We start from the raw sequence: 27,891 nt of genomic DNA, 5'->3' as shown, positions 1-27,891 counted from the left end.
TTATCATGTTTATAAATGAATTTTATTATTATTAAAATGATTAAAAATTATTATTCAAAATTGAAGTGGGTAGGTGTTTGAAACCAACATACAAAACCACAGCTAGAGTTAAAAACATTTGATTTAAAAACTGGGATACAGCTTCCCCAGTTGACAACTAGCCTTCAGTCTCACCCATCCTTCTAAATCGTATGTCTGTCAGAAAGCATCTCCTAAATTTGTTTTAATGCATTTTGTGGCATAACGATGGGGCGTATATCTTATCTGAAAATGCACGTTTTCTCATCCACCTCATATCTCAGTACGTGTGCTCTTTTTTCATAATGACGAGCTGATTTACGCCTGTCAAGATGGAAGGATTATAAACAATCTACATCTCCATTGTGAGGCTGCAGTAATTTAATGCGTAATTTCTGCTGGTGAAGCATTTCTGCCACTCATTCACTACACTATGTTAAAAACACAAGAGCTCTCTTATATCTTTCCACTCTCTCTCTCATTTCTTTCCTTATTGTCAGTGTAAACCACATCAGATACATGACTATTCCCCCAGTTTATTCCACTCTTCCCCTCGCTGTGAAGCTTTGATTGACTGCTGACTGTGAAGTCGGCCATAGACAATGATTCCATACAGCCATCATGACCATCATCAGTAATTGATAGTAGATTTAAATGACTCTACTGCTCATTTGCCATTCATCTCCCACCAGTCCCATTACCCTTGTGCTATTTGACAGGCAATCACCTCCCTGAGAGATTTGTTGTCCAGTCGAAATGATGTCACACGCAATAGACAAGGACTTGCACGTTATGGATCTCAAAACTTGTCTTTTTTCTCCTTCCCCTCCTTTGCATGTAATGCGAACGAGTGTTGTTGGGAAACTATGTGTCATCCAAAGTCCTCATTTACACAGAAATTGAAGTTTTTCTTCTATGTTTCATTTATTGTTAAATGAAAGATAGCCTTTTAGAGGGAAACCGCACACCGAAATTATGTTAAAATTATACGTAGCGGTCTGAATGTAACCGGATTGTGAATAGTAAACACAGAACTGAATGTACAGATATTGTGCGGGTAATTTCCCACAATCCTGACTCAAAATTTAAAAAGTTCATTTAGTTCATTTCAAATTATCTGATTCAGATCGGAACTTTCTGACCCTGGAAGTTTAATCAGATGACACAAAAATATTTCAATTACCAATGACATGACTACAGATTGAAAAAATGAAGCATGTTTAAACAAGAGGTTGGAATTGGAAAGCACATATTGCTTCAGAAAACACATTTATTCAGATTAGCTGGAACATTTTTGCAGTTTCTAGTTTAATAAGTAGATCTGCATCAGGAGACACCATGTTTTGATATGTTTGTGCGCTCTGCCTCATCTAACGTCTTCTTTTTCACAACAAAAACACACAGATGTGGGAAATGTTTGCAGTGCTCTTAATTTTTGTGCAATTCACTTTTTTTTTCAGAGCCACACACCACAGCACAGGGTTATTTATTTCCTGTGTTCTCTTTCTTGGCTGCCTGTTTACGCATCTCAGTGTCACAAAAAAAGGAAAGTGTAAAAAAAGAAAGACAGGATACTGAGAAACATTGTGTACCGTTAGAGCACATAAACAATCACGCCTCGACTCGAGCGGACAAAATGGTCATCCGTTTATTTGTGTAATTTTTACCTGAATATAATAATTTCTTCTTCTTCTTTTTCTTCTTCTTCTTTTGACAATAAGTACATTCCTCGCATGTATCAACAGCAATGTAAGCCACTGCAAACAGTCGTCTTGTTTTATGTGATTTTTTTTTTTTTTTTAATTTGGCAGTAAAATCATTCCTCTAAGGGCCTTACTGTATGAATTATGCCAGCATATTTCCCGCAAACAAACGCAGACATCTGTGAGGCACAACACAATCAAATATGCAAATGAGCATGATACATTGGCTTTTAGAGGCAGAAGTAGGAAGCTCATTAAAACGATTATTGCAATCCTTAAAAGTAACAGTTGGACCGTTATTTGAGTTGAGTTTGAATTTGGAACCAATTTCATACCTAATTGCCTGTAGTTGGCTGTCTGACAGGTTCATTTAGTTTGCTGCAAATAAAAGCTATGTATTAGAGATAATAAAGCAGCAGAAAAGAGGAGCCCCTTTCAAGGTAAAAAAAAAAAAAAAAAGATAGAGAGAGAGAGAGAGGGATCGTTTGAGTCATTTCGAGTCGAATCAGAGGTTGAGGCATATTCACGGTTAACATTTCGTGAAGTGTTCGGCGCGATGTGTTTTCCGGCTTCCCTTTGGTACAGAACATATACTTCGACTCTATGCCTTCTGATAACTGTATATATTTTTCTACAGTATTTTACTCCAAGGGAGTGTTTACCGAATAATTTATGATTTTGCTTGGATTTGTACAGCCTTTCATCTCCTTATCTGCTTTACATCTTTTTCATCACAGTCTAAACTGACAGGGGCTGGAGGAGGCAGCGTGCGGGACGGGCTGTTTTAAGGCAGCCAAAGCAAACTTCACAGCCAAGCACAAGTGACTGTTCAGCCTCATAAAAGCAGCCTTTTGTTATAGTCTAATGAGATTGATTGACCATTTGCATATAATTTTACTTCCTCAAAGGCTCAAATAGTACGAATGAATCACTGTAATGTGCAGCGCACTTTGATGTACTTTATTCAGCATTTCATTTGCTGCGTATATAGTTGTGATTAGTCTTTTTTCTGTTATTGATACAGTGTGAATCATTGCCATAGCAGGATCGCTTCAGTGGCAGAATATAGAACATCAAAGAATGTTGGTTTTCAACAAGATTTTTCTGTTCTTGCTGTAACCCATTTCATTCTCTTATTTATAAGTATCAAATGGACAGTCTGTCCTTGTTCTAGCCTACGGTTGACCCCCCATTGTGCAGTATTTCAAACTAACTGTTTGGAAAGGCTTTTCATGCTGCCTTTAGAGACTGTCTGACAAGAATGCTCATTGCATTTCACCATCTTTTCACTTGCTTTTCTTACAATGTCATTTTTTATGTTGTGAGATTTACAATGTGAATCATGTTACTTTGTATTTACCTCTGAATAAATGATAATAGACATGAAAAAGTATTGTATTCATCATCACTAATGACCAGTCAGTCATAAACGAATCGTCTTTTGAAAAAGATTGTGGTTTTGTAATCAGCCAATCACTGTTCTGATAGGTCACGAAACCTTTGTCTACTGTGTCTCTGTTCATTGCAGCAGTCCTACCCAGTGCCCAGTCTCGGGGATGAAGACTTCAACATCCCGCCAATCACTCCCCCCACCCTCCCCGAACACATGCTGGCACACCTGCCTGAGTCTGAGTCCGGAACATACCATCACCTTTGCCCCCCTGTCTCCCAGAACGGACTGCACCCCTTTCACCTGCAAGGAATGGACCTGCCCGGCATGTCGGTTCCCAACATGTTGGGTCAAGATGGTGGTCTGCTCACCAACTCCCTCTCAGTGGTGAGTACTTGTACTTGCATATAGAAGCCCATCGAAAAGAGTAATTAATGGATAAAGTATAAAATAAGCAGTAGTCACATTGTGTGATATACAACCAGTTTCACAGACAAGGCTTAAGCTAGTCCTAGACTAAAATGCATATTTGAGCTGTTTTAACTGAAAGCAACTTACACTGACATATCTTAAAATGTGTCATTGCCATTGTTTTGTCTCAAGATGCACGCCAGTAATGTTTTTTTTCTAGGGCACGTTTATAAAAGCTACTTAAATGCCTTAATTGAACTAAGGCCTAATCCTGGCTTAATCTAAGCCCTGTCTGTGAAACCGGGCCATAAAGTCGCAATTTCATGATTTAAAATAACATTGCGACATATAAAGTCATATTGTGAGTTATAAAGGGACACAACAGCAATTGTGAAATATACAAGTCGATGTTGCAAGATATAGTCACATTTAGAGATTTTGAGATGAATCACATTGTATTTTATAAAGATTACATTTACAAAACAAAGTTGCAATTTGGGACATTCTGTATAGTCACCAGTGTTGGGCTCGTTTATCAAAAAAATGTTTAATTTATCACACATTACTAGTTACTCCTTTCAAAAGTAATATTATTACTTTACTTAGCAACAGTAAGTAGTTACACTACTACCCTTCACACCACACAGAAGTTGTAATTGTGTATCTTCCCCATAAAATTCTTCTAAAATGTTACTAACAACATATTTCTGCCTCATCATTTGACCCGAAATCCACATTGGATCGCAGTCAGAAGTTATTACAAACTCAATTGTGACTGATAGTGACTTTTAAATAAAAACGATTATATTTCATGATTTTATCAAAATTAATCACAACAGTTTGTAAGAAAAATGTTTTGTTTTCCAAAAAGAATTTTAATTATAGTAATATAATTTATATCGGGATCAGAGGGATGTGGGTGGGCAGGCCATGTAATGCCAGAGTAAAGTAATGCCACAACTTACACAATGGTGTTCAGATCATATTTTCTTCTGATAAAAACAATGTAATTGCAATATTTCCATCCACTGAATATAAGCTTTTCCATATTCCAAGTTTGCCTGCTGCACTGGTGACTTCATGTTCCTGTGCAAGTTGTGAAAATTATGAAAATAAATCTAGGAATTATTGGATTGTTGGATTTTAAATCAGTAGGAGTTGAGGCATCAAAAGTAACTAAGTAACTAAGTTTTTTTGTGAATGGTAACTGTAATATTATTACTGAAATCTTATTAGTAGTTAGTTACACTACTAGTTACTGCGAAAAGAAACAATACTATTGTAACTAGTTACTGCCCAACACTGATAATCACAGTAACACTTTATTTGAGGGGGTTTTTTAACTAGTTTCTTATGCATATTACTAGAATATTGCCTTTTTATTAGTACTTATTAAGCACATATTAATGTCTTATTCTGCATGACCTTATTCTACATTCTTAATCCTACCCAATACCTAAACTTAACAACTAACTTACTAACAATTAATAAGCAGTGAATTAGGTGTTTATTGAGGGAAAAGTCGTAGTTAATAGTGAAAGTGTTCCCCATACTAAAGTGTTACCATAGTCACATTGCAATACATTTATATATATATATATATATATATATATATATATATATATATATATATATATATAAATGGAGAGATTTCTTATTTTACTCTAATGCTGAAATGTGTTCATGTATAATACAGAATGGAATGTTACCAAAAATACAGTTTCTTTCTGTATGGAGGAAAGTTCATTGTAAGATGCACATGCTCTCCTTTGAGATGTAACTAATGCATTTCACATGACAGAATTATGCAACACCAAAGTCGTTTTAGTGCCCAAACAATGATTTAATTGACACAAATGAAACACCTCAACAGAGATTATAAGAGGTTGGAGCGGCATATAGAATGATTGAGATAGCACCCAGCAAATGAGAGCTAATGTGATTTAACGCACAGTGAAACAATGCCAAATTCCCTGTTGGATTAAGATAATTAAATATAATTTAGCATCAAGGCACTCCTCCTAATGCATTCTGCTTGCCTTGTAGCTGTAACTAGATAGTTGTACAGTACATTCAGAAACTGTAAAAAAAAAAACTTTTAAATGAGAATTATGGTTATTACAATATATTTAAATATTAGAATATCTGTGTGTGACTTTATATATATATATATTATTAGATTGAATATTTGATATAAAGATAGATTACAAATGAAAATGTGTTTATTTAGTATTATACGTATGCTTCTCTTGTCTTTTTATTCAGTTATATTGATATTAATTACAAATATCTACAAATCGCTGCCACTTCTGCAGAAATGAAACCCAAACCTTAAATTTTGGTTATGTGCAAGAAACCTCATTATGTGATTATGACACATATGAAGTGCTGGTGAGCTGTGACTAACTGTGGTTGAAGATGAATGTGAGATGTACTGGTAATCTTAACGCTCGAGTCAAACTGAAACTTCTCCTCTTCATCTCTCACCTATTGTTTTCCACATACTCCATGTTTCGGGGACCAAACCTAAATATTGAGTGTTGTTTTTGTGCACGATAAACCCTCCTCATTTTGCATTTTTCAATCATGACCTTTATTTTATTATATTCGCATGATGATTTGACTAAATGATTTAGCTTTTATCGGAAATGAGCGCATGAAGGCAAAATTACAACTGCTGTGAGAGAAAAAAACTGGTCCAACCAATATTTTCGATTCCTTTGTTAGTCTTTTGGGAAAATGCACCTTCGTAGTGCCCCTCTCAAACTTACATCAAATAAATTTTTAAAGAATAACATGCACATAAAAATACACACAGAGTGACATGCACACTGAAAGATATTGAGATTCACAAAGGCATTTGTTCTTTTCACCTTAATGTTCTCAGTGCTTGGAGAACATCCATTTAGAGCGGCTATGAATTATGGTTGCCAGGCAACGGGACAGAGAGCTTGTAGCTGCAGTGGAGAATGAAAGAGCTAGCTGATGGAATTAATTTTCTCTCAGCATTAGCCTGTTGGAGCTGCCTTCTCTGGTGGAACAGAGAGTGCATTTATGTGCCTCTCACATTTTGCATTCATTGTATAGGTCTCAGAGCTTGCATTGTTTAGCCAGCAGAGATAGTGGAGTGAAATGTGCTTCACCTTAAAAACTATTAGATTAAAAGGAAAATTATCTCATAAGGTTTCACCATCCCTCCTCGTTCCGTTAAAACGAATGAAAGCAAATGCCACGGAATGGCTAAATGGATACCCTAGTAGTCCCGAGAAAAACGGAAAAGGCTTCTTTTTAAACGTATAATGTGAGAGATGAGATCTCATCGGGCCGTTCTGATGAGCTCAGTGATTCGCATAAAACGCAACGAATTTATTGGAAATGCTCAGGTAAGGTTTGCTTTCCAGAAAGCCACATGTCCGCTTAAATAAGCACAAGTTGATGTGTGTAAAATGTGCAAATCTAAACAGAGCTGACAGCGGAGGAGAGAGAGAGGGAGCGAGCGGTAAAAAGCACCGAGATCGTCCATCATCAGCGCAAAAGCCACTAAATCCTCATCCAGCAGTGGCCTAAATAAAAAAAAAAAAGGAACAGTAATGGACATAAATCTCCATTTATTGTAAATTTGCAGCAAAGCCTACAGTTTGCAGCACTTTGCTGTGCACTGCAAAACGCTTGAGACCTTGAAAGTGCAGCGTGACAAGCTACTTCTATTAGACTGCTTTTGCATAGATCGTTTACAGTGAAGTTTAATGAAAGACAGGTATTTGCATGCGGTTGTTGTAAAATTCGAGTGAAAGCAATTAAACACCGGCATGTCCAAATGACAGATGGCGTAATACGGCTTTAAGCTTTTATACTCCGAATTACCTCACTTCTCATATGTACTCCCGCATGTCATAAATATTGGGTGTTTTCCATCGTGTAGACTGTGACAAGCTATTATTACTAATAAAAAATAACAGCGATTTTGAAGCGGATTAACTCGAGAGGAAAGAAATTAATAGCCAAGACTATATTTCAAATTCATTCTAATGATCAAAAGGGTAAACAAAAAGCCAGTGTGTATTTTAGCTTATAAAGATCTACAGTAACACAAGGACATGAAATACACCCTCATTACTCTGCCTGAAAAAGTCCTTATCATTGGGCTGTGGTTTTATTACCCTGAGCAAACAATTGGCTCTGATCTAGTCCAGCACTTAAGCTATTTATACCTTTTTAATGGAAACAGAAGGACATGAAAGTGCCCCTGAAGTGACAGCCGGAGTAAAGTAGACATTATTTTCCTCCCTTTAAAATGTCATCGGACTCCATGGAAAGCTGGGGTTCGCTCGTCCCTTTCATACGTCTCTGTCGCACACTATAGGAAGATAAGCATGCAAATAGTCTCCTACTGTACGTGTGATTACAATTTGCCCTGTGATTTAAAGGAAATTGATATCAAATGAGTATGACCTCCCTTGCAGCACGGGTCAGTGGATCTGATGAAAAAACAGCCAGCCCAGGCAGCCATTTGTTATTTAAAACTTAAAAAGTGCAGAACAGGCAACCTTTAGGGCTTTTGTCTGTGACCTCGTCACGTGACCTCTATTCATCCCTGGCAAGCCTTTGTCCTCTGTGTAGTGGAGATTAATGGTGAGCTCAGATGATAAATACCATCACAACCTCACTCTGACAAACGCGATTTGAGGTTTTTTCCGCGGTCGTGTTGATCCTCTTGCCATAAAGTTTTTTTTCTCGTCGGGAAATTTTACTAGTTATTGCAGAATGATTAAACAATTTTTCACTCTTAGTTACTGTTAGAAAGCTTGTCCTGGCTCTTAAGTTTTGTTTTACAGAGAAAAAGAAAGGTGACCTTTTAATAGAATGCGTGGTTTTCAACTTGAAGTCTGTTTTCTACTCAAAACTGACCACATTGTCTTGTTACCCCGCACGAGGTGGGTATTGTCTGGTTAACTAGCAGAAAAAAGTCCCCCTCAAGAAAATACAGATGTTTCACAAGAAATCGAGTGGGAAGGGGTAAAATACTGAAAACACGGAGCGTATTAATGAGGTGTGTATGAAGGTGAACGCGTTTCGCTGAAAAATGAAACTTTCTCCTGTCCATTTACACTCTAATGGTTAAACCCCCTGAAAAGTTGAACAGGTTTCCACTGCGATTTTTTTTTTTTTCCAGCCATTTCATGAGAACTTGACATTTTCACCGGTGTCAGTTTATGATTAGTCAGTTAACCGCTAAAACAGCACGGATTGGAGATTTTCCTCCCGATTGCTGTGTAATGTCATGTCATTAGTCCTTTGCATCTAAATCAATTTGCGTTTGGATACATGCTGAATTCTCGTAAATTAATAGACAGTTTTTCAGATGTTCCATGACACAAAAACAATTTCATGTATTCTAATGATTATTCTAATCAAGTTGAACACATGACAGTGCAATTGTTGGCTAAAAATTATATATATATATGTGACCCTGGACCACAAAAACAGTCATTTGTATCAATAACCAACAATATATTGTATGGGTCAAAATTATCGCTTTTTCTTTTATGCCGAAGATCATTAGGATATTAAATAAAGATCATGTTCCATGAAGATATTTTGTAAATTTCCTACAGTAAATATATCACAAGTTTATTTTTGTGTGTGCATATGCATTGCTAAGGACTTCATTTGGACAACTTTAATGGCAATTTTCTCAATATTTTGATTTTTTTACACCCTCAGATTCCAGATATTCAAATAGTTGTATCTCAAAACAAATATTGTCCTGTCCTAACAAACCATACATCAATGCAAAGCTTATTTATTCAGTTTTCAGATGATGTATATACCTCAATTTTAAAAAAATTGACCCTTATCTCACACACACACACACACACACACACACACACACACACACACACACACACACACACACATATATATATTTATATATATATATACAGTACTGTGCAAAAGTCTTAGGCCACCTCCAACTTTGTTGTTTTATAAATGTTTTAATGACCATCCATATTTATTTTTCTGTCTCTTTATTAAGATAGAAATAGAAAATACAGGAAATATGTACAAAAATTGTAAAATAAATAAACAAATAATAAAAATAAAAAATCAGAACAAAATGGCTTCTTTAAGCAAAATTTGTATTTAGTGTGACCTGGACTTCTTCCAGTTTTTCATTTAGGTTTAAGAGAGCCAAGTCCCTGTCATTGCTCAACTGTAAGGGGAGATCACTAAATACTTGCCACTTTAGCCTATAGAAGCCATTTTTTCTGATTTTTTGTTTTCTGTTTTTTAATACTGCATACAAATTTCCTGTATTTTCTGGTTATATTCTAATAAAGAGACTGACAAATAATTATATACGGTCATTATATCATTACCATTGCTAAAACAACATCTAATGGTGGCCTAAGACTTTAGATATATACAAAGGACTGTACTGTATATATATATATATATATATATATATATATATATATATATATATAATTTCATTTAATTTAAATTACTTAAATTTAAAAACCACCCAGGACACCCTAATAGCATTAGTAACTTTTGCATGGACAAGCCCCACTCAAAAATAAAAATACATTGTTTTACAACACATGTAATGCATTTTTAAATATTATACAGTACATTTCCCTGTGTCACTGTCAATGTCTGACAGTATGAAATATGTGTGAAATATGTGTTATTCAGTGCTCTCAAAGGCTCTCTTTGACTATATTAGAAAGCGATTTCATTATGTTTTGTGTATTGAGGGTTCAGTGTGTCTGAAGTGTTTATGTGGGGAGGGAGACAGAGTCACCTGTCCTTCAGAGAAATGCCCGTGGCCTCTAACCCCAAAGCTCCACCTGTCGGGGGCATTGTGCTGCACACAATGGTGGGCGTGGGGTACATTTCAGGTCACCTGTTGCTTCAGACAGTATCAGGTGACAGACTACCACTACAGGGCTTGTCCTTGTCGGAAGTGATTTATCCCCCAGATACAGTGTACAAAAGCAATGTTTTATACACCCTGATACAGGATTCACAGCAGCAGGAAGGTGAAAATATAAGTCATAAGGCACAGATGGAGACATTAGTGCTAGTTAACATTAGGATCATCCTTGTATGTATAGGTAGACCTTTTGTGGGCTTAGTTTTAATAAGTAATAATAATTTAATTTAACAAGTAATAATATTAAGTAGTGACTTTAACTTGAAGTTTTCAAAGGAATATTTCAGGTTCAGTACAAGTTAATGCAAAGTGCCTCACTGTAACCTCCATTTTCACCAAGGGATTCAATTCAAAATTATTTTAGTGGTATTCAACATCATGCTACAAATGCTGTTAATTGAGATTCATTTGTGTTTCGTTCGAGTATTTTTGTTTAAAATAAAGTTTTATTTTCATCTTCCAGATGCAGCAAATGGTCAACTCAGATTCGCGTTACGGTGGCCACCCTCAGGTGGATACGCTTAGACCCAGGGTCCAACCTGGCATGGTTCCTCAAGGTCAGCTGACCACAATTAACCAGTCACAACTCAACACTCAGTTGGGTCTGAACGGCAACAATGGCACCCATGGATCCCCATCTCCACCAGAGAGCAAGTCAGCCACACCCTCCCCCTCCAGCTCCGTGCATGAGGACGATGCAGATGATGCTGCCAAGGTGAGAGAAGGAGCTTTACCCATTCTATGATCTCATGAATATAAAAGCTTATCTTCCTCACACACATATCCTCGCACACACACACACACACACACACACACACACACACGGTCAGGTACTATTTTATGCACTGTGGCAAAATACAGTGTATTAAAAGGAATGAGTCACTGCTGACCTTTCAGCAAGTTGTACTGCCATGTTTCCTTAAACATAGATTTGCTAAGACACTGATCTGCCTCAAGTCTGTTCTTCACAGCCCAAATGCAGCACATTTTCTCCAAAACTCCACATCAATACTGATCCTCTGGAAAGTGTGGCCATTTATGTGCTCTGCCAAGATATTTTTGTCTTGTTTCCTAACACAGAAGACACAGTTCAGCTTAAAAAAGTCAAGAAACATACCCCATCATAATTACAAGCTACTCGTATTTATATGAAGTTTCACAGTCATTGAAAACCTAAACATTTCAGGGGATTTTAAAACTGTGGTTTCCAGATCAAATCATATCAAGATCAAATCTAATATTTCAATCACTTATTAAACTTAAAATGTCATGGAAATTTATATAGTTAGGATTGTTACAAGTATGAAGCTTTGGCTGGTGATTAATTGTCATTCAAGTAATTAAATTAAATGTCTGTTTAGTTTATTAAACAGTTACAGTATTACAGTGTAAACATAAGAAATCATTTAATCACACTGAACTTGAAACCATAAAAATGTATGATTTATTTTATGGCTTTTTAATAAACATATATTGCACAGAGATGAATGACATAATATTTTAAATAAAATAAATATAAGCTAAAATATTAAAACTGTAATTTTTCATTCAAAAAGTACTATTTCTAATGATTTATGGTATTTATACATGCAAATAAATTTGGATAGGCATATGTGACCCTGGACTACAAAACCAGTCATAAGGGTCAATTTTTTAATCTGAAAGCTGAATAAATAAGCGTTCCATTGATGTATGGTTCGTTAGGATATGACAATATTTGGCCAAGATAAAACTATTTAATAATCTGGAATTTGAGGGTGCAAAAAAAATCTAAATATTGAGAAAATTGCCTTTAAAGTTGTCCAAATGAAGTCCTTAGCAATGCATATTCACTCACAAAAATAAATTTTTTATATATTTACTGTAGGAAATTTACAAAATATCATCATGGAACATGATCTTTACTTAATATCCTAATGATTTTTGGCATAAAAGAAAAATTGATCATTTTGACCCATACAACGTATTGTTGGCTATTGCTACAAATATACCCGTGTGACTTATGACTGGTTTTGTGGTCCAGTGTCACATATATGATTGGCCTTTGAAGTGTACAATGATCAATCAATAGGTCAACAATTGTGAACAGACGATTATGTAATAATCACAATACCCTATAGCCAAAGTTCTAAAATTAATATTTAATTAGCTAGAAATAGCTCTTTGTCAGTAAAATCTTTATAAAAATATTATTTTATAATATTACTTATTTAGTGAAGACAAACAACTACAAACGTCATGGAAATTCATTGGTAAAAACGCGTGGGAACCCAGTATATACGACTAATGCACGGAAGTCATTAAAATTTAAAAAATAGCTCCAGGCTTTAGTGACAAGGCTCACTAACTAGCTTTAGGAAGATGATTCATTCATAAAGCTGTTATTATGGCTTAATCTAATTGGATATCTATTGTTTACTATAATGAGCTCTTCTCCTTTCAGATGAATGGGGCAGAGAAGAGAGCAGCCACAGACATGGCCAAGAAGCCCAAAACCCCCAAGAAAAAGAAGAAGAAAGACCCCAACGAGCCTCAGAAGCCAGTGTCAGCCTATGCCCTGTTCTTCAGAGACACACAGGCAGCTATCAAAGGCCAAAATCCTAATGCCACATTCGGAGAGGTTTCCAAAATAGTGGCCTCTATGTGGGACGGTCTCGGCGAGGAACAAAAACAGGTGACTTTCTCTCTTTAATAAACTTGCTTGTGTGCAAACGTGAAAAAGTTGCTTTATCTTGCTGCGATCTTGTGGTTGACTCATAAAGACTGAGGTAATGCAGCAGGCATTAGATTACTCTGTGCTTCTATATACACAGCACATGTTTTGTTTATTATCTAAGTTATTATCTATAATGTATACAAGAGTATGTCCACATAACGATTTGTTATGACAGCAGATGTGATGACGCACATGTTGGTCAGAACATTTGCTGATTTCCCCTCGTGCAATCACAGAATAACATTGTCTCCACAGTGGTGTTGTGGTCTAACATCAGCGTGGTTGTGCATGTAGGGGAAGTCTTAAAGTCAGGTGTGAAAACAGTGCAATATGTGTGATGTTTTCTTTTTCATTCGAACATAACAGACAAAAGTTTTGCGGGGTCCGTAATCGCTTTATCGAGTTTTGGTACATATTTAGCAGGAATACAGTCTGTAATGTTGAGTTTTGATTTAATCACCAAATTGCTATTTACAGCATAGTTCACAACAGAATTATGGGTTTCAGCATTTTTTATTTTATTTTATTTTATTTTATTTTATTTTATTTTATTTTATTTTATTTTATTTTATTTTATTTTATTTTATTTTATTCTGAACTGGTTGATTCTCAAGTCACTTAAGACTATTTAAAATGAATAATTCCTATTGTTCTACTTGAAATATTACAAGAAACTAATTATGTTTAATAAAATGGATAGTTCACCCCAAAAATACAATTTAAAATACATTTATTTCATACTAAGTATACTTCAAATCCATTAACATATTTATTGACACATCACTTAAGACTTACTGATGTAAAATTAGAATTAAACTTAATTTGGAGTATTTCTTTATTGCACAATTAAAGTGTTTTAATATCACTATTAATAAGGATTGTATGATCTTTATATAATATCAGTCTTTAAATGCAAGATATTTAAAGTGTACCTAAAGTATACTTACAATAGTTCCACTTTAGCACACATCAAATATATACTTAAGTATAAAATTAGTTATAATTAAGTGCAAAGTTAGTTGTTCCAATTAAGCAGACTTTAAGTATACTAGTTTAGTTTACCAAAAGTACAATTGCAGATTTTTATTTTTATTTAGCACATAAATATGTAAATATATTTGTAATATACTTAGCACAAAATAAATGTATTACAATTTAGTAAATATTTTTTTCACTTGGGGTAACAAGAGGATTTTCAATTTTGGGTGAATCATGCAGATCATGATCATGCAGTCAAATAACAATTACTTTTTATTTGCTGTGCGTTAAAACAAATCAAAGTGTAACGTTGCTCCTTGTGTAGTACAGTAAATACCCTTGTAAATGTTTAATACCCTCATCAAGGTTTCTTTTAAGATTGAAAGCAGCGGCGATGAAAAGGATGTTAACATCTAGATTCTTTTCTATGGTGTGAATTTAGGTTTTGAAGAATGACATGATTTCCAGAGTTGCTTGTGATTTCAGAATAAACACAACTGAAAGTACCTATTTCTCTCACCGAAGCCACCAGACAGCATCTACAGTCATAAAAAGCTAAATAACTCTTTTATTTTTTGTAGTCGCTGATTCGCGCTCTTTTTACTATGTAAAACACTCAGCCGATGAAGCTGATGAAAACACTTAAAAGTACTTTTCCTCAGGAGAGGATGTTTGCCTGATAAAAGAACATCATGTCTCTCTGCTGTTTTTGTCTTTCTCTATCGCTCTCTTTTGCTCTTGTCTTTTTAGTAGAGGTCTATTGGTTGAGGTAATAACAGCACAGATGTATTGATGGGCAAATAATTACACATATGCCCCAACTGAAAGGGGAAATATGGACAGTCCATAAAGGCAGAAGAACAAGCGATGGATAAAGTGGGCTGCACTCAAGCACCATTTCAGCGCTCCAACAACAATTACGCATTATGGCTCATAAATGGACTGCCATTAGATCCCATTTCTAAGAATAATTGTGCACAGGAACATGAAGAACAGCTTTGGCCTCTTAATATATTTTTTCTTTGTTTGTTTGTTTTATCATGGCAGGTGTACAAGAAAAAAACAGAAACCGCAAAGAAGGAGTACCTCAAACAGCTGGCTGCGTACAGAGCGAGCCTCGTGTCTCAGGTACGTATGACTCTGAGCTATTGATATGCGTACATACGTGCTTTAAAATCGTGACGTTTGAGAAGGGACATTTCGATGATGGCAGTTTAGAGATGTTTTTGAGAGCTTGAGCAGTTAATGAAATGAATGAAACCTGAATGGAAATATTATGAAGAGAGCTTAAAAAAATACTAGTAGCCTGCAAAAAATCCAATATTATTTATTAAATGTAGTAACATTTGAGGCATACCACCTGAATGGAAATATTAATATAGTAAGACTGAGCAGATTACACAGAGAAATCCAATATTAAAATATATATTTTATATTTTTTTTTAATAAAATTTATAAATAAAGTATTTATAAATATATTTAAAATTGATATAAAATTTAGATTTATACATACAGTGCTTAACAAATTTATTAGACCATCTGTCATAATAAAGAGAAAACACAAATATCTTGACTTGTTTAAAACTAAAAAAAAATATTGTCATTTATTAGGCAAATAACAAACTGAAACAACTAAATAGTCTTTATTCACTCATAATAACCAACCAAAAATGATTTTTTATTTTGTATGGCCTCTGGCCTTGATAACAGCTTGCATTGTTGCTGGCATTGTTTTATGTACATTTCCACAGTCTCTGTTGTTATTGACTTCCAAATAGTTTCTAGTTGTTCCCAACAACTTGCTTTTGATGAAACTTTTGTGCGATCTGTCTTTGAAGCCATAAAACTCCCAACAATAATTATATTTTAGCCTTTAGAAACACTACTGTGGCTAAAGAGCTTATACATACTGGTGTAGATTAACCATTACAGAAACATAAAAATGATTTTGGTAATCAACAATACTGTTAGTTTAGGGCAGCTGTGGCACAAACTTTACATTGGGTGGTGGTCTAATAAATTTGTTAAGCACTACATATTGAGCATGTATGCATGTATGTATATATATATATATATATATATATATATATATATATATATATATATATATATATATATATATAAAAGCATTTTAAATTTCAGTCATTAGGCATTCTGATTTAATAATTTAAACATAAAAATGTATATACACGAATCACTTTTTATATGGGCAAATTAATAGAAATATTTAAAGTTGTTTATTTAATTCCTGTTTTTAAATATAGTTTAATAAAACAGTAAAACAATAAATTTTAAAAATCTTTTTTGAATGTATAAATAAATAGACAAATTTAAAATGGGTTATTTAATTTATTTTTTAAAACGTAGATCAATAAAACAATAAAAAGTGATTCATTTATATACATTTTTATGTTTAAATTATTAAATTAATTAATTTATTCTTCGTTTTATTTTTAAGTGTCACTCCTGGTCCTCCATATTTAAAAGCACAATAAATGCTTAAAAATAAAAATTAATATAAAAAAAAACAGAAGCCTCTTTATCTTTGATGCAACCAACAACTAAAATATTCTCGTAACTTTCTCTAGAGTTACAATGACCCAGGCGATGTGAAGGCATCACAGGCCTCTCAGATGCTTGGGCCCAAGCCACCGGTTTTCTCTGGGGCAGGCCAGTCTCACCCAGGTCTCTACATGGCTCCTCCGTACCACCAGCAGCCAGGACTCAGTCCCCATCTGCCCCAGATGCAGCCAGGCCTAGCCCGAGGTGGCGCATCCCGGCCCAGCGCACCTATGAGCATGGGCAGCATGGCGGGCTCATCCCCCCCCTCCGCTGCAGATCAGCCCCCCCTTACACCAGCACCTCAGTCTCCACCAGCAACAGCAGCAGCTCAGCAGCCACCCGTTGCCTCTGCACTCCCCATCCATGGCCCAGGTGAGACATCATCTACTGATAGTTTTGGCAATGAGTAATGAGTCATTTTTCTTTTTAGAAATTATGAATAAACATTGTACATTTAAAATAAGTTCCACTACTGTTCAAAGATTTGGGGACTTTTTTTTTTCAGCAAATACACATTAAAGTGATCAAATGTGACAGTAAAGACAATTATAATGTAACAAAAGATGTCTATTTAAAGCTGCTGTCCGTAACTATTTTTGTTCAAAATTTACAAAAATTATATAATGAGACTGTACAACATGAATCCATTTTCCAAACTGTGTTTTTGTCTTACCCTGAATCATTATGGTACACTTATATATTATATTAAGTGTTTATATTCGGACTATTTCAGACGGGGCTGGTAGGACCCGCCGCAGAGTATCACAGTAACTGCGTGACTCGCCATAGACATACACAGAGAAAAGTAGCCCCGGCTACAATGTTCTTCCGCAAGACGCGTGCAGTTCTGTTTATTAACCGCTAGAGGGCCAAAAATCGCGGACTGCAAATAAATAAATGTGTCCTTTTGAACTTTCTATTCATTCAAAAATCAACAAAAAGTATGACTGCTTCCAATATTAAAGGGTTAGTTCACCCAAAAATGAAAATTCTGTCATTTATTACTCACCCTCATGTCGTTCTACACCCGTAAGACCTTCGTTAATCTTCGGAACACAAATTAACATATTTTTTGTTGAAATCCGATGGCTCCGTGAGGCCTCCATAGGGAGCAATGACATTTCCTCTCTAAAGATCCATTAATGTTCTAAAAACATAATTAAATCAGTTCATGTGAGTACAGTGGTTCAATATTAATATTATAAAGCAACGAGAATATTTTTGGTGCACCAAAAAAAAAAAAAAAAATAACGACTTATTTAGTGATGGCCGATTTCAAAACACTGCTTCAGGAAGCTTCGGAGTGTTATGAATCAGCATATCGAAAAATGATTCGGATTGCGTGTCAAACTGTTGAAATCACGTGACTTTGGTGCTCCAAACAGCTGATTCGACACACTGATTCATAACACTCCGAAGCTTCCTGAAGCAGCGTTTTGAAATCGGCCATCACTAAATAAGTCGTTATTTTGTTTTTTTGGTGCACCAAAAATATTCTCGTCGCTTTATAATATTAATATTGAACCACTGTACTCACATGAACTGATTTAGATGTGTTTTTAGTACCTTTATGGATCTTGAGAGAGGAAATGTCATTGCTCCCTATGGAGGCCTCACGGAGCCATCGGATTTCAACTAAAATATCTTAATTTGTGTTCTGAAGATTAACGAAGGTCTTACGGGTGTGGAACGACATGAGGGTAAGTAATAAATGACATTATTTTTATTTTTGGGTGAACTAACCCTTTAATAATAATATTAAGCAGCTCAACTTAATATTATTATTAAACAGCTCATCATATTAGAATGACTTCTGAAGGATGATGTGACACTATAGATGCTGAAAATTCAGCTTTGTCATCACAGGAATAATTTACATTTTAAAATGTATTTAATTACACATTTTTTATGACTGTATGCATATAACATTTTTGTTGCCATATCAGTTAACCACTAGTCCCCAAATCCAAAAACTTAAATATTTAAATAAATAGTTAAAAAAAAAAAGCATGAAATTGACTTAATTTAATTTGATCTAAATTGACTAAATTGTACTTTTTAAAATGTTGTCTTGGACTTAATGTGAACGATTCATTAGTATTTGGATGTGACCACCTCTAACCACCTCTTACCATCCAGTCAGTTCCCAATGGATAGAATCAAGACCCTCCCTACATTTTTCTTCTTCTTTTGCGAAATCCGTCACATTTAGGAAGTGAAATGGGTTGTGAACTCTATTTCATGTTGACTTTAATCAAGAAAGACATTAGCAGTCTTTTCACTGTTTTTAAGGCAAGACTAAAAAGAGGCACAGCAGACACCAGGCCGGGCCAATTAAAGGATTTGCTTCTCCGCCAATCTATTTTCCATAAACCTCTTCAAGAACCCGCCTTGTCTGATACTTCTCCAATTTCCATTATACATTATCGTGGAACAGATAGCGGAGCGTATATATGTGTGTGTATGAATGTGAGAGTGGAGGAAGTGCTGTTTATGCAGCAGATGCTGCACCGTTTCATTTTTCATCATTTCCGGCCCCTTCAGCCTATCTCTCGCACCGGCGAATGAGGTCAAGAGAAGAACCATTAATATCTGCCAGCTTGTTTTATGTCCACACCGTGCAAAAAAATCCCAGCGTATCACACAGACAGATTTTCAATTTTCTCTCTGTAATAAACAGATGCATTAGGATTTGGATGTGACTTAAGGTTGCACAAAAAAACTCACATTGAGATTGATGAATACATCAGTGTGGAAGACAAAACGCCTCAGCTATCTGATGAAAACAGTTTTTCAGACTGGGCCGAAGGAAATGAAATTAGTTCTCTGCTAAAGTGTATAGGAGGAGAAGGCTGTTTTTTGAGGACGTAGACAACAGCAAAGCAGAGAAAGCAAATAAAGGCCCATTCAGACAGAAACCAAAAAAAAAAAATCTAATTAAAGAGAAAACGACCTCTTTTGAAATAACATTCACTGTGTTTATTGCCTCTCCTGTTTTAACGTGAGGAAGAAGAGGATGTTTCAACCGCAGCCCCGCGTTAACACACAGCCTCATTATTAGCATCAGTGCTAATTAAACCCTCGTCCCCCTAATAGAGATCTCAAACAGAGGTGGTTAAGGAGAGGTTTGAATCCTGAATCTCCTTAAACACTCGTGGTGACGGCGAGAACGGCGTTTAGAGTTCTGTGTTGATGCGTTTCATGTCTTAATAGCCCTGAGTTGTGCTGGAACTTCAGTGGGATTGAGATGAGGTTGTAATGAGGTCCTAATGAATAGCACCCTTGTGCCTGGAAGCTCTTTAAGAGATGAGCATCAGCTGGGAGGCAGGACTGACTGGTGCTGGAGAGAAGGAGAGGGCGGAGAATCACATTGTCTTGGGGTAAACAGGGATTAGCTTCATAAAGAGAGATGAATCAGGTGGTCAGGAGAACAGGTGACACGCTATCCAATGACAGCGGTTTGATCTTTCACAGAGGGATGCGCCGCGCCGACATCGAGTGATGAGCTGTTCGCGTTCGAATTGTTTTCGTAGTGTGTTTTGATAGGAATCAATTTTTTGAAAAACATATTTCTAATTCAGACTGTTGCCGTGAAAAAGTTCGCCATCCACATTTGAATATGAAAGGCATATTGTTGTAAGTTTCTCTTCCTGTGCCCGCTGGGAATTCTGGGAAACGTTGTATTTAAAAGAGCAACTAGTTGATTGAATTTCATGTGCTTCTTTTTTATCAGTCCTCAGCAGGAAAATTAACTATTGCTGTGGATGATCATCGTCATAAGGCAAAAAAAGTGTCTAATTTTCATGCAGATTATAGTGTGAATTTGTCTGAAGTCCAATTTTAGATTACCACAGGGCTCCTTGTATAGCTCTGTCAATCTTTTGGAGGAGAGTACGAATGCTTAAACTTGGCTTTTCTCTCCTCCGTTTGGGGAGTTCTTAAGCCTGTTCCGCAGATCCTGCCTTTATGGGAGAGTTTTTAAATCCAAAGGGGAGTAATAATCCTCGTTCATTTTTGCATATTTGTGGAGAGCAAACAAAAACGCGCAGTTCAACTTTTTCGGTGAGCCGAGGCGGGCTGGGGGGAGGTGGGGCGGTGTTGGGGGGGAGGGACACAAAGGGGCAGATGGAGCCTTTGTGATCGAATGAAGGAGAAGAATTTGAGGAACAATTCATGAATAGGTAGAATCTCTGGAGGGGGAAAAAAACGCAGCCACCTGCTGTCTTGCTCTTTCAGGCAGATTCTCTTGTGTACCACTGAGATTAACTTCCTTTTCACATGCAGTCTTTCCTAGGCTAAGAACAGAGAAGAAGTCTTCAAATTAGAATATCTGCTTCGTTTATTTTTCGTCTACCCCCACCGGTCTCGTCGACCACCGAATGCAGTTCCTCATTAATGCTCATTTGAGGCTGCTTGCATTACACTGTCATCATGTCCACTTCAGATCGTGTGGGATGTTTGCTGGAATTACACTTGGACGAGTGATTTAGTGCTTTGCTTGGGTTTTTCTCAGAAAAACAGGAAGGCTGGTTGAGCAATCTGAATAAATAAATAAAATTTGGGGGTCAGTAAGATGGTTTTCTTTGAAACAAATTAATACTTTTATTGAGCAAATATGCATTACATTAATCAAAAGTGACAGTAAAGATAAAATATACATATTTCAAATAAATGCTGTTGTTTTCAACTTTATATTTATCAAAGAATCCTGAACAAAAACTGTATCATGGTTTCTACTGTTTTAAACATTGGTTATGATAAGAAACATTTCTTGAGCAGCAAATCAGCTATTCTAATCTATATTAGAATGATTTCTGAAGGATCATGTGACACTGAAGCCTGGAGTAATGATGCTGTTATTAAATTATGAAATAGTAATATAAAGTTATGAAATTAGAATAATTTACATTTAAAATAAATTACATTTTAAAATATATTAAAGGTGCCGTAGAACGTTTTTTTTTAAAAGATGTAATATAAGTCTAAGGTGTCCCCTGAATGTGTCTGTGAAGTTTCAGCTCAAAATACCCCATAGATTTTTTTTTATTAATTTTTTTAACTGCCTATTTTGGGGCATCATTAAATATGAGCCGATTTAGGCTGCGGCCCCTTTAAATGCTCACGCTCCCCGCCCCCGAGCTCGCGACTGCCTTAAATAGTGCATAAACAAAGTTTACACAGCTAATATAACCCTCAAAATGGATCTTTACAAAGTGTTCGTCATGCAACATGTCTAATCGCTTAAGTATGGTATTTATTTGGATGTTTACATTCTGAATGAGTTTGATGGTGCTACGTGGCTAAAGCTAACATTACACACTGTTGGAGAGATTTATAAAGAATGAAGTTGTGTTTATGAATTATACAGACTGCAAGTGTTTAATAATGAAAATAACGACAGTCTTGTCTCCGTGAATACAGTAAGAAACGATGGTAAACTTTAACCACATTTAACAGTACATTAGCAACATGCTAACGAAACATTTAGAAAGACAATTTACAAATATCACTAAAAATATGATATCATGGATCATGTCAGTTATTATTGCTCCATCTGCCATTTTTCGCTGTTGTCCTTGCTTGCTTACCTAGTCTGATGATTCAGCTGTGCACAGATCCAGACGTCCTGTCCTTGTCTAATGCCTTGAACATGAGCTGGCATATGCAAATATTGGGGGCGTACATATTAATGATCCCGACAGTTACGTAACTGTCAGTGTTATGTTGAGATTCGCCTGTTCTTCGGAGGTCTTTTAAACAAATGAGATTTACACAAGAAGGAGGAAACAATGGTGTTTGAGACTCACTGTATGTCATTTCCATGTACTGAACTCTTGTTATTCAACTATGCCAAGATAAATTCAATTTTTAATTCTAGGGCACCTTTAAAATAGAAAACAGTTATTTTAAATTGTAATATATTTCACAATATTACAACTATTTTACTGTATTTTGATTAAATTGATGCAGTCTGGGTGAGCATAAGAGAAAGAAAAAAAAATATTAAAACATCTCACCAGTAGCACATATAGTGGATCAGCATTACTGATCCAAAAATGGCATTCTTATGTGAGCCTTTTTTTTTGTTTTTTGGGAAATTCTTAATTTTTTTTTTTTTTTAAATCCTGAAATTACTTAAATCTTGATACACTTATTATTAATTAAATAACAAACTTAAACTTCAATGCCACTGTATGTCTTCAAACAACTTCTGAACAGTCCCTGGTCACTACGAGCTGTTCTTATATGGCGAAAAGCTGCGTAACCATTCCTTAAAAATGTCTACTTTTGTGTTTTCCATACAAAAATACAGCACGACATATCGTGCTGAAATAATTTATTCTGGCATATAAATAATTATTATTATATAACAGATCCAGTTTGCTTCTCATACCTCTGCACTGTGTGTATGATCTAATATGTAATCTGCTATTGCGTTGTGTTCTCTCTTTTTCTCAGGGTTTCCCCCTTCAGGCAGAGTATCAGAGCATGGTAAATGTCACATCCTCCGGCGGACCTGGCCTGTCCCCTTCAATGGACTACCGCACCGGCTGCAGGAACGGACCGACCCAGGGCCTGGACTGGAACCCTGACTACTGCGGCAACGGGTGAGTGGACACTAGCGCGATCAATCACAATCATTCAGGAAAATAAGCACATTTCTATGACAGCCATTTTGACTTGTTCGTATTTGCCTTCGCAGAGCTCTGCAGAGGGACAAAGCCCTGTACCTGACCTGATCGACATGTTCAGCCTCACGCTCCTTCACGCTCACAGGACCAAGGCAGTTCCTCATCCCAGTACAGCTATTCAGGGCCTGACTGTTCAGGCCTTACTTTAGACTAGACACAAACCACGCATCAGCAAAACAACGTTTGAATGTTTTCTTTCTCATGGCTCACACTTTAGTGCACCCTATCGTGGTGGCTTTGCAATTTCCTTCTAGCTTCTGACATTCAGACCTTTTGGATCTTTAAAATAGAGTTTAAATCATCGAAAGCATGAACATGTAAATTGAATGCTAAAACTTGTTTAAATGCAATCACTTCTCTAATGATATTGACTTTTTACGCCCTACTATTGTTCCGCGTCCTCGTTGCGTACCTATTAAGAGGCCGTGTATGGAAACCCCCTGTAGACGTGTGTTTTATTGGAGATTGTTCACGGTTTTTAAGACGTCGCGTAGGTCAATTTGCCTCGCAGGAAGGTTGTCAATCCATCAGTTTCTAAGCACTTACCGCTGCATGTCAGAGACTCCAAGCTCTCACTGACAAGCAGCGGAACGAAAACCAAAACAGAACTTCTTTTTTTGTACAAAGAGGAAAAATCACAATCTGAAAAAAAAGAAAGAAAAAAACGCAGACGATATGACTCCTGCTTTCGCCCCACTCTTTTCCACACTCTTTCTCGTCGTATCATTCTTCCTCTCTGTAATGATCTTTTTTAGTCAACTGCCTTAGAAACAGAGTTCTGTTGTAAGTATAAAACAGTCGCTCATAGGAACGTTATGAACGGCCGGACGGGTTGTTTCAAGCAGCCCTCGTTTCAAGTTGTAAATAGAATCTGTGTTACTCCTAGAGTATAAGAATTCAACTTTTTTTCTAGTAACAATGTGATTTTGAATTGGACCACACCAGTTCGTTTAAAACTCGAAAAAGGATAATTAGCCAAGAGGGGTAGTTTCTTGGCATCGGAAGTCGCCATTGATTGGACCGACAAAAGAGACTAAAGAAGTATTCTTTTCCCAAGTTTAATAAGGTAAAGGTTGATGGCATCAACCAGCGAGGTGGCATGGAAATGATTCATTAAGGAAAATACTAAAGAAAAGTTTATTTTGTATTACACAAAATACTTCTTTTGTATCACTTCTGGCATATTGATTAATTTCATCCAAACTATGTGTATGAAACTGTCAGATGCTTATATGGTGTTAATTAGAAGAAACAGTGGCAGATTGGAGAGTTGCTGTATAACCCTGGCATATGGCTGATCATTTACTATTCCTCTACACTGTGTCTATATGAGATCTTTTTATGGTACTTGTTTGCGCCTATTTATGAAGGAAAAAAAATAACTGTAGGTGTTTTTTGAGTAATTATGTTAGAGTTCCAGGGATGTTTTTCTGTTCATTTGTTTTGACAGAATTGATCCGGGCAACAATGTGAATAATTCTTATTTAGTTTTTATTGTGTTTGAAAATAAATAAAGGCAAACCTGCATTTTTGTGCAGTAATTAATCAGCGAGTGTCACGAGTGTTTCATTACGAGGAATTCAGGGCAAAATATTTGTATTGAATATTATTTGAATCATTTATAACCTCATAATTCCTTTCCGCAGAGAAAGGTCAGGCTTAAGTTTATGTATAATGAACACTAATTCTCTTCCTCACTCATATCTCATAACTGGGTCACAGTGTTGTTGATACAGAATGTAATAACAACAATCCATTTTCCAACCATGAACACAGCAAAAATAAACCTCCCAATGTCAAGAGCACATTCCTGTCCTGCCATACAGCTGCAATAGACTGACTTTACATATTGATCTCACTCTAAATGGTTCTTTAGTTTATTTTAAGCATTCATAAAGTCTCCATTATGCATAGAAACAACAGTAACCAGTTGAACAACTGAATTTGTTCTGAATTTTGTCCTATTTATGTCAATGTTTCCAAAACGACTGAATATAACATTACTGCTGCATACTACATACTCAACCTAATGCATACTGAAGGGGATCATGAGAGGAGTTTTGAATTGATTTGGGTTTTTTTCAAGTCGTATCTCTCCTGACAATGTCATGTATTTTTTTCACTGTTAGTTACTCAAATTAACAGACCTGAAATAGTAGGTTCATTATTTAGACTTCTTGAGAAAGTACAAATCATAAAACAATTATGCTGACAGCTGATAGTGTTTTATTAGTTGTAGTTTGAGGTAAAGCAAGGTCAAAGTTAGGTTCCATAAACAGAAATGAACTTCCTCTTGACCTAAAACCCTATTTGGACAATGTCCAGCCTTAATGGACTTTGTATAGGAGTCTCACTAGAAGCTAAGACAGATTAATCGACTACCCGTATTTCGAGCACCTCGCTGTTTTTGAAAACTATACTTCGTTGTCATGGAGTTCATTTTTAGTGATGGCAAAATATTGCCATCTCATGGCCAATGTCAGAATAGCAGCGGGCCAATGTTGTGATCTATGGTGTGAGTGCAAAGAATCTCACTGCTTGTTATAATAGATAAATGCTAATATTATTCATATATGGGTTTTTTTCCATTAAATGATGATTCATTTTCCAGGTAAACCTGTTTTTGACAGGTAAATTGTCTCTGTGAGCAACAATTTGATTTACCAAGGTGACGACGTGGAGCGACCAGATGGTGCAATAGGTGACTAATGTTACCCTGTCCTGATCCTTATCATTTCATCCAAAACAAAGACTGAAAGAAAGAAAACCAGAAATCCTCCCCTCTGAAACCACACCCTTTACTTGCTCAATGTCCAAAAACAGTTTATAAAGTGTCCAAGGACAAATTTATGCATTCCCTTTCATTTTCTTTAATTACTGCTATAATATAAAATATTAATACGAGACTTTGCTTCTCACTGAAAAGTCTCACAATCAACACACAAATATTAATGCGTCGTTAACTGTTAACTGAAGATCTGCTGAAATGCTGATGAATGTTAAAACAGTGAGAAGTCATTAAACCTGCCAAGCTTACAAGTTAAAAAGGCTGAATCTTGATCTACATGGTCTACTTTCCACTAATTACAAAAAGCACATACTGAAATTGCAAAGTATTTTTCAGTATGTATTATGATCATCATGACACCATACCCTTCTGTAACAAGGTGTAGTTTTCTATTTTAATATATTTTCAAAGTGATTTATTCCTGTGATGGCAATTTCAGCATCATTACTACAGAAATCATTCTAATATGCTGATTTCAGGAAACATTTCTTGTTATTATCAATGTTGAATATGGTTATACTGTTGTGTGTGTGTGTGTGTGTGTGTGTGTGTGTGTGTGTGTGTGTGTGTGTGTGTGCGTGTGTGTGTAAATCGTGATTTTTGATGTTTTTTTAGGATTCTTGGACAAATAGTTTCTTGTTTATTATTTTTTTATCCACCTTATTCCTACGGCCCATGACGCTTTGCGCGATGGGTGTAACTTCCGTTAAGTTAGGGTTAATGCGTTTTTTTTAAACTGGGTAGGCCTACTTGAGATGACATTATTCTACTCACCCTTCAACCATCGAACATTAAGGACATTTAAAGGTGTAAAATCATCAACAAGGTACTTTCAACAGATCATGAATAACCCCAAAAGCGTGGTTCTTTGCACAGCAATAACGGACGGGTTAAATATCACTGTAGTAATATATATCTGTATTATGTAACATACGTTGCCTTAAAGGCACAATATGTAAGATTTTTGGATTAAAATATCCAAAAACCACTAGCGGCAGTACATAAAAATATATTTTATTGACTTGTTTACTTACATTATCCCAGATAATGTGCCTTTAATCAAAATTGTTAATTAACTTAAGCATTGCATGATACTATTTCAAATTGATTTTCGTCATTTTGACAGATAAACTTTATGTGTGGGGCAACCTTATGATTTGAAATTATTAGTTTCAGTCTTTTTAAATGAAAGTTCCCCAAACCGTAATTGAAAACGCAATAGGTGCAGGGATGATGTATTTTTGTTGGCCAAAACCATGGAAATGAGTTATCATTTTAGCACTTTTGGTTCCATCGTCCTGAAGTCAATGGGTGTTTTTGAATTGGTTTTTGGTTAAATTTCTGAAATAAGGTCTAAACACAAGCTTGTGATATTTTCATGTTTTATTCTGCAACATAAAATACATCAATAATAACTTTTAAAGTTTTTACTTGTCTTGTAAAATGAAGTTGCTAACAAGAGGTTAAATAGGACTACAAATAATAAAGGCCTTCTGAAGCGAAGCAATGCGTTTGAGTAAGAAAAATATCTATATTTAACAAGTTATAAAGTAAAATTATAAAGGACGTAGTGTAAGCGTTTTGAACTGCAAGAGTTTTACACTTTCTTTGTAAGTTGAATACGGAAGGTGGGCTGGCGGAAGCTAGATATTTCACTTTATAACTTGTTAAATATGGATATATTTAACAAGTT

The 27,891-nt window shown here is 35.7% G+C and overlaps 1 protein-coding gene across 1 annotated transcript in view; it reads left to right on the top strand.

Annotated features, from left to right (window-relative positions):
- tox (thymocyte selection-associated high mobility group box) overlaps window positions 1-24,955 on the top strand; it is a 68,862-nt gene extending 43,907 nt beyond the window's left edge. Inside the window, 8 exon segments of the mRNA XM_048163027.1 lie at window positions 3,250-3,498; window positions 10,926-11,177; window positions 12,906-13,136; window positions 15,204-15,284; window positions 16,745-16,978; window positions 16,980-17,090; window positions 23,178-23,326; window positions 23,422-24,955. Coding sequence (XP_048018984.1) covers window positions 3,250-3,498; window positions 10,926-11,177; window positions 12,906-13,136; window positions 15,204-15,284; window positions 16,745-16,978; window positions 16,980-17,090; window positions 23,178-23,326; window positions 23,422-23,458 — 1,344 coding nt within the window. The 3' untranslated portion in view covers window positions 23,459-24,955.
- Window positions 24,956-27,891: the final 2,936 nt, after the last annotated feature.

This window comes from Megalobrama amblycephala, linkage group LG17, assembly GCF_018812025.1.
Source record: "Megalobrama amblycephala isolate DHTTF-2021 linkage group LG17, ASM1881202v1, whole genome shotgun sequence".
Classification (NCBI taxonomy): domain Eukaryota; kingdom Metazoa; phylum Chordata; class Actinopteri; order Cypriniformes; family Xenocyprididae; genus Megalobrama; species Megalobrama amblycephala.
This window is presented reverse-complemented; position numbering and strand designations above follow the sequence as displayed.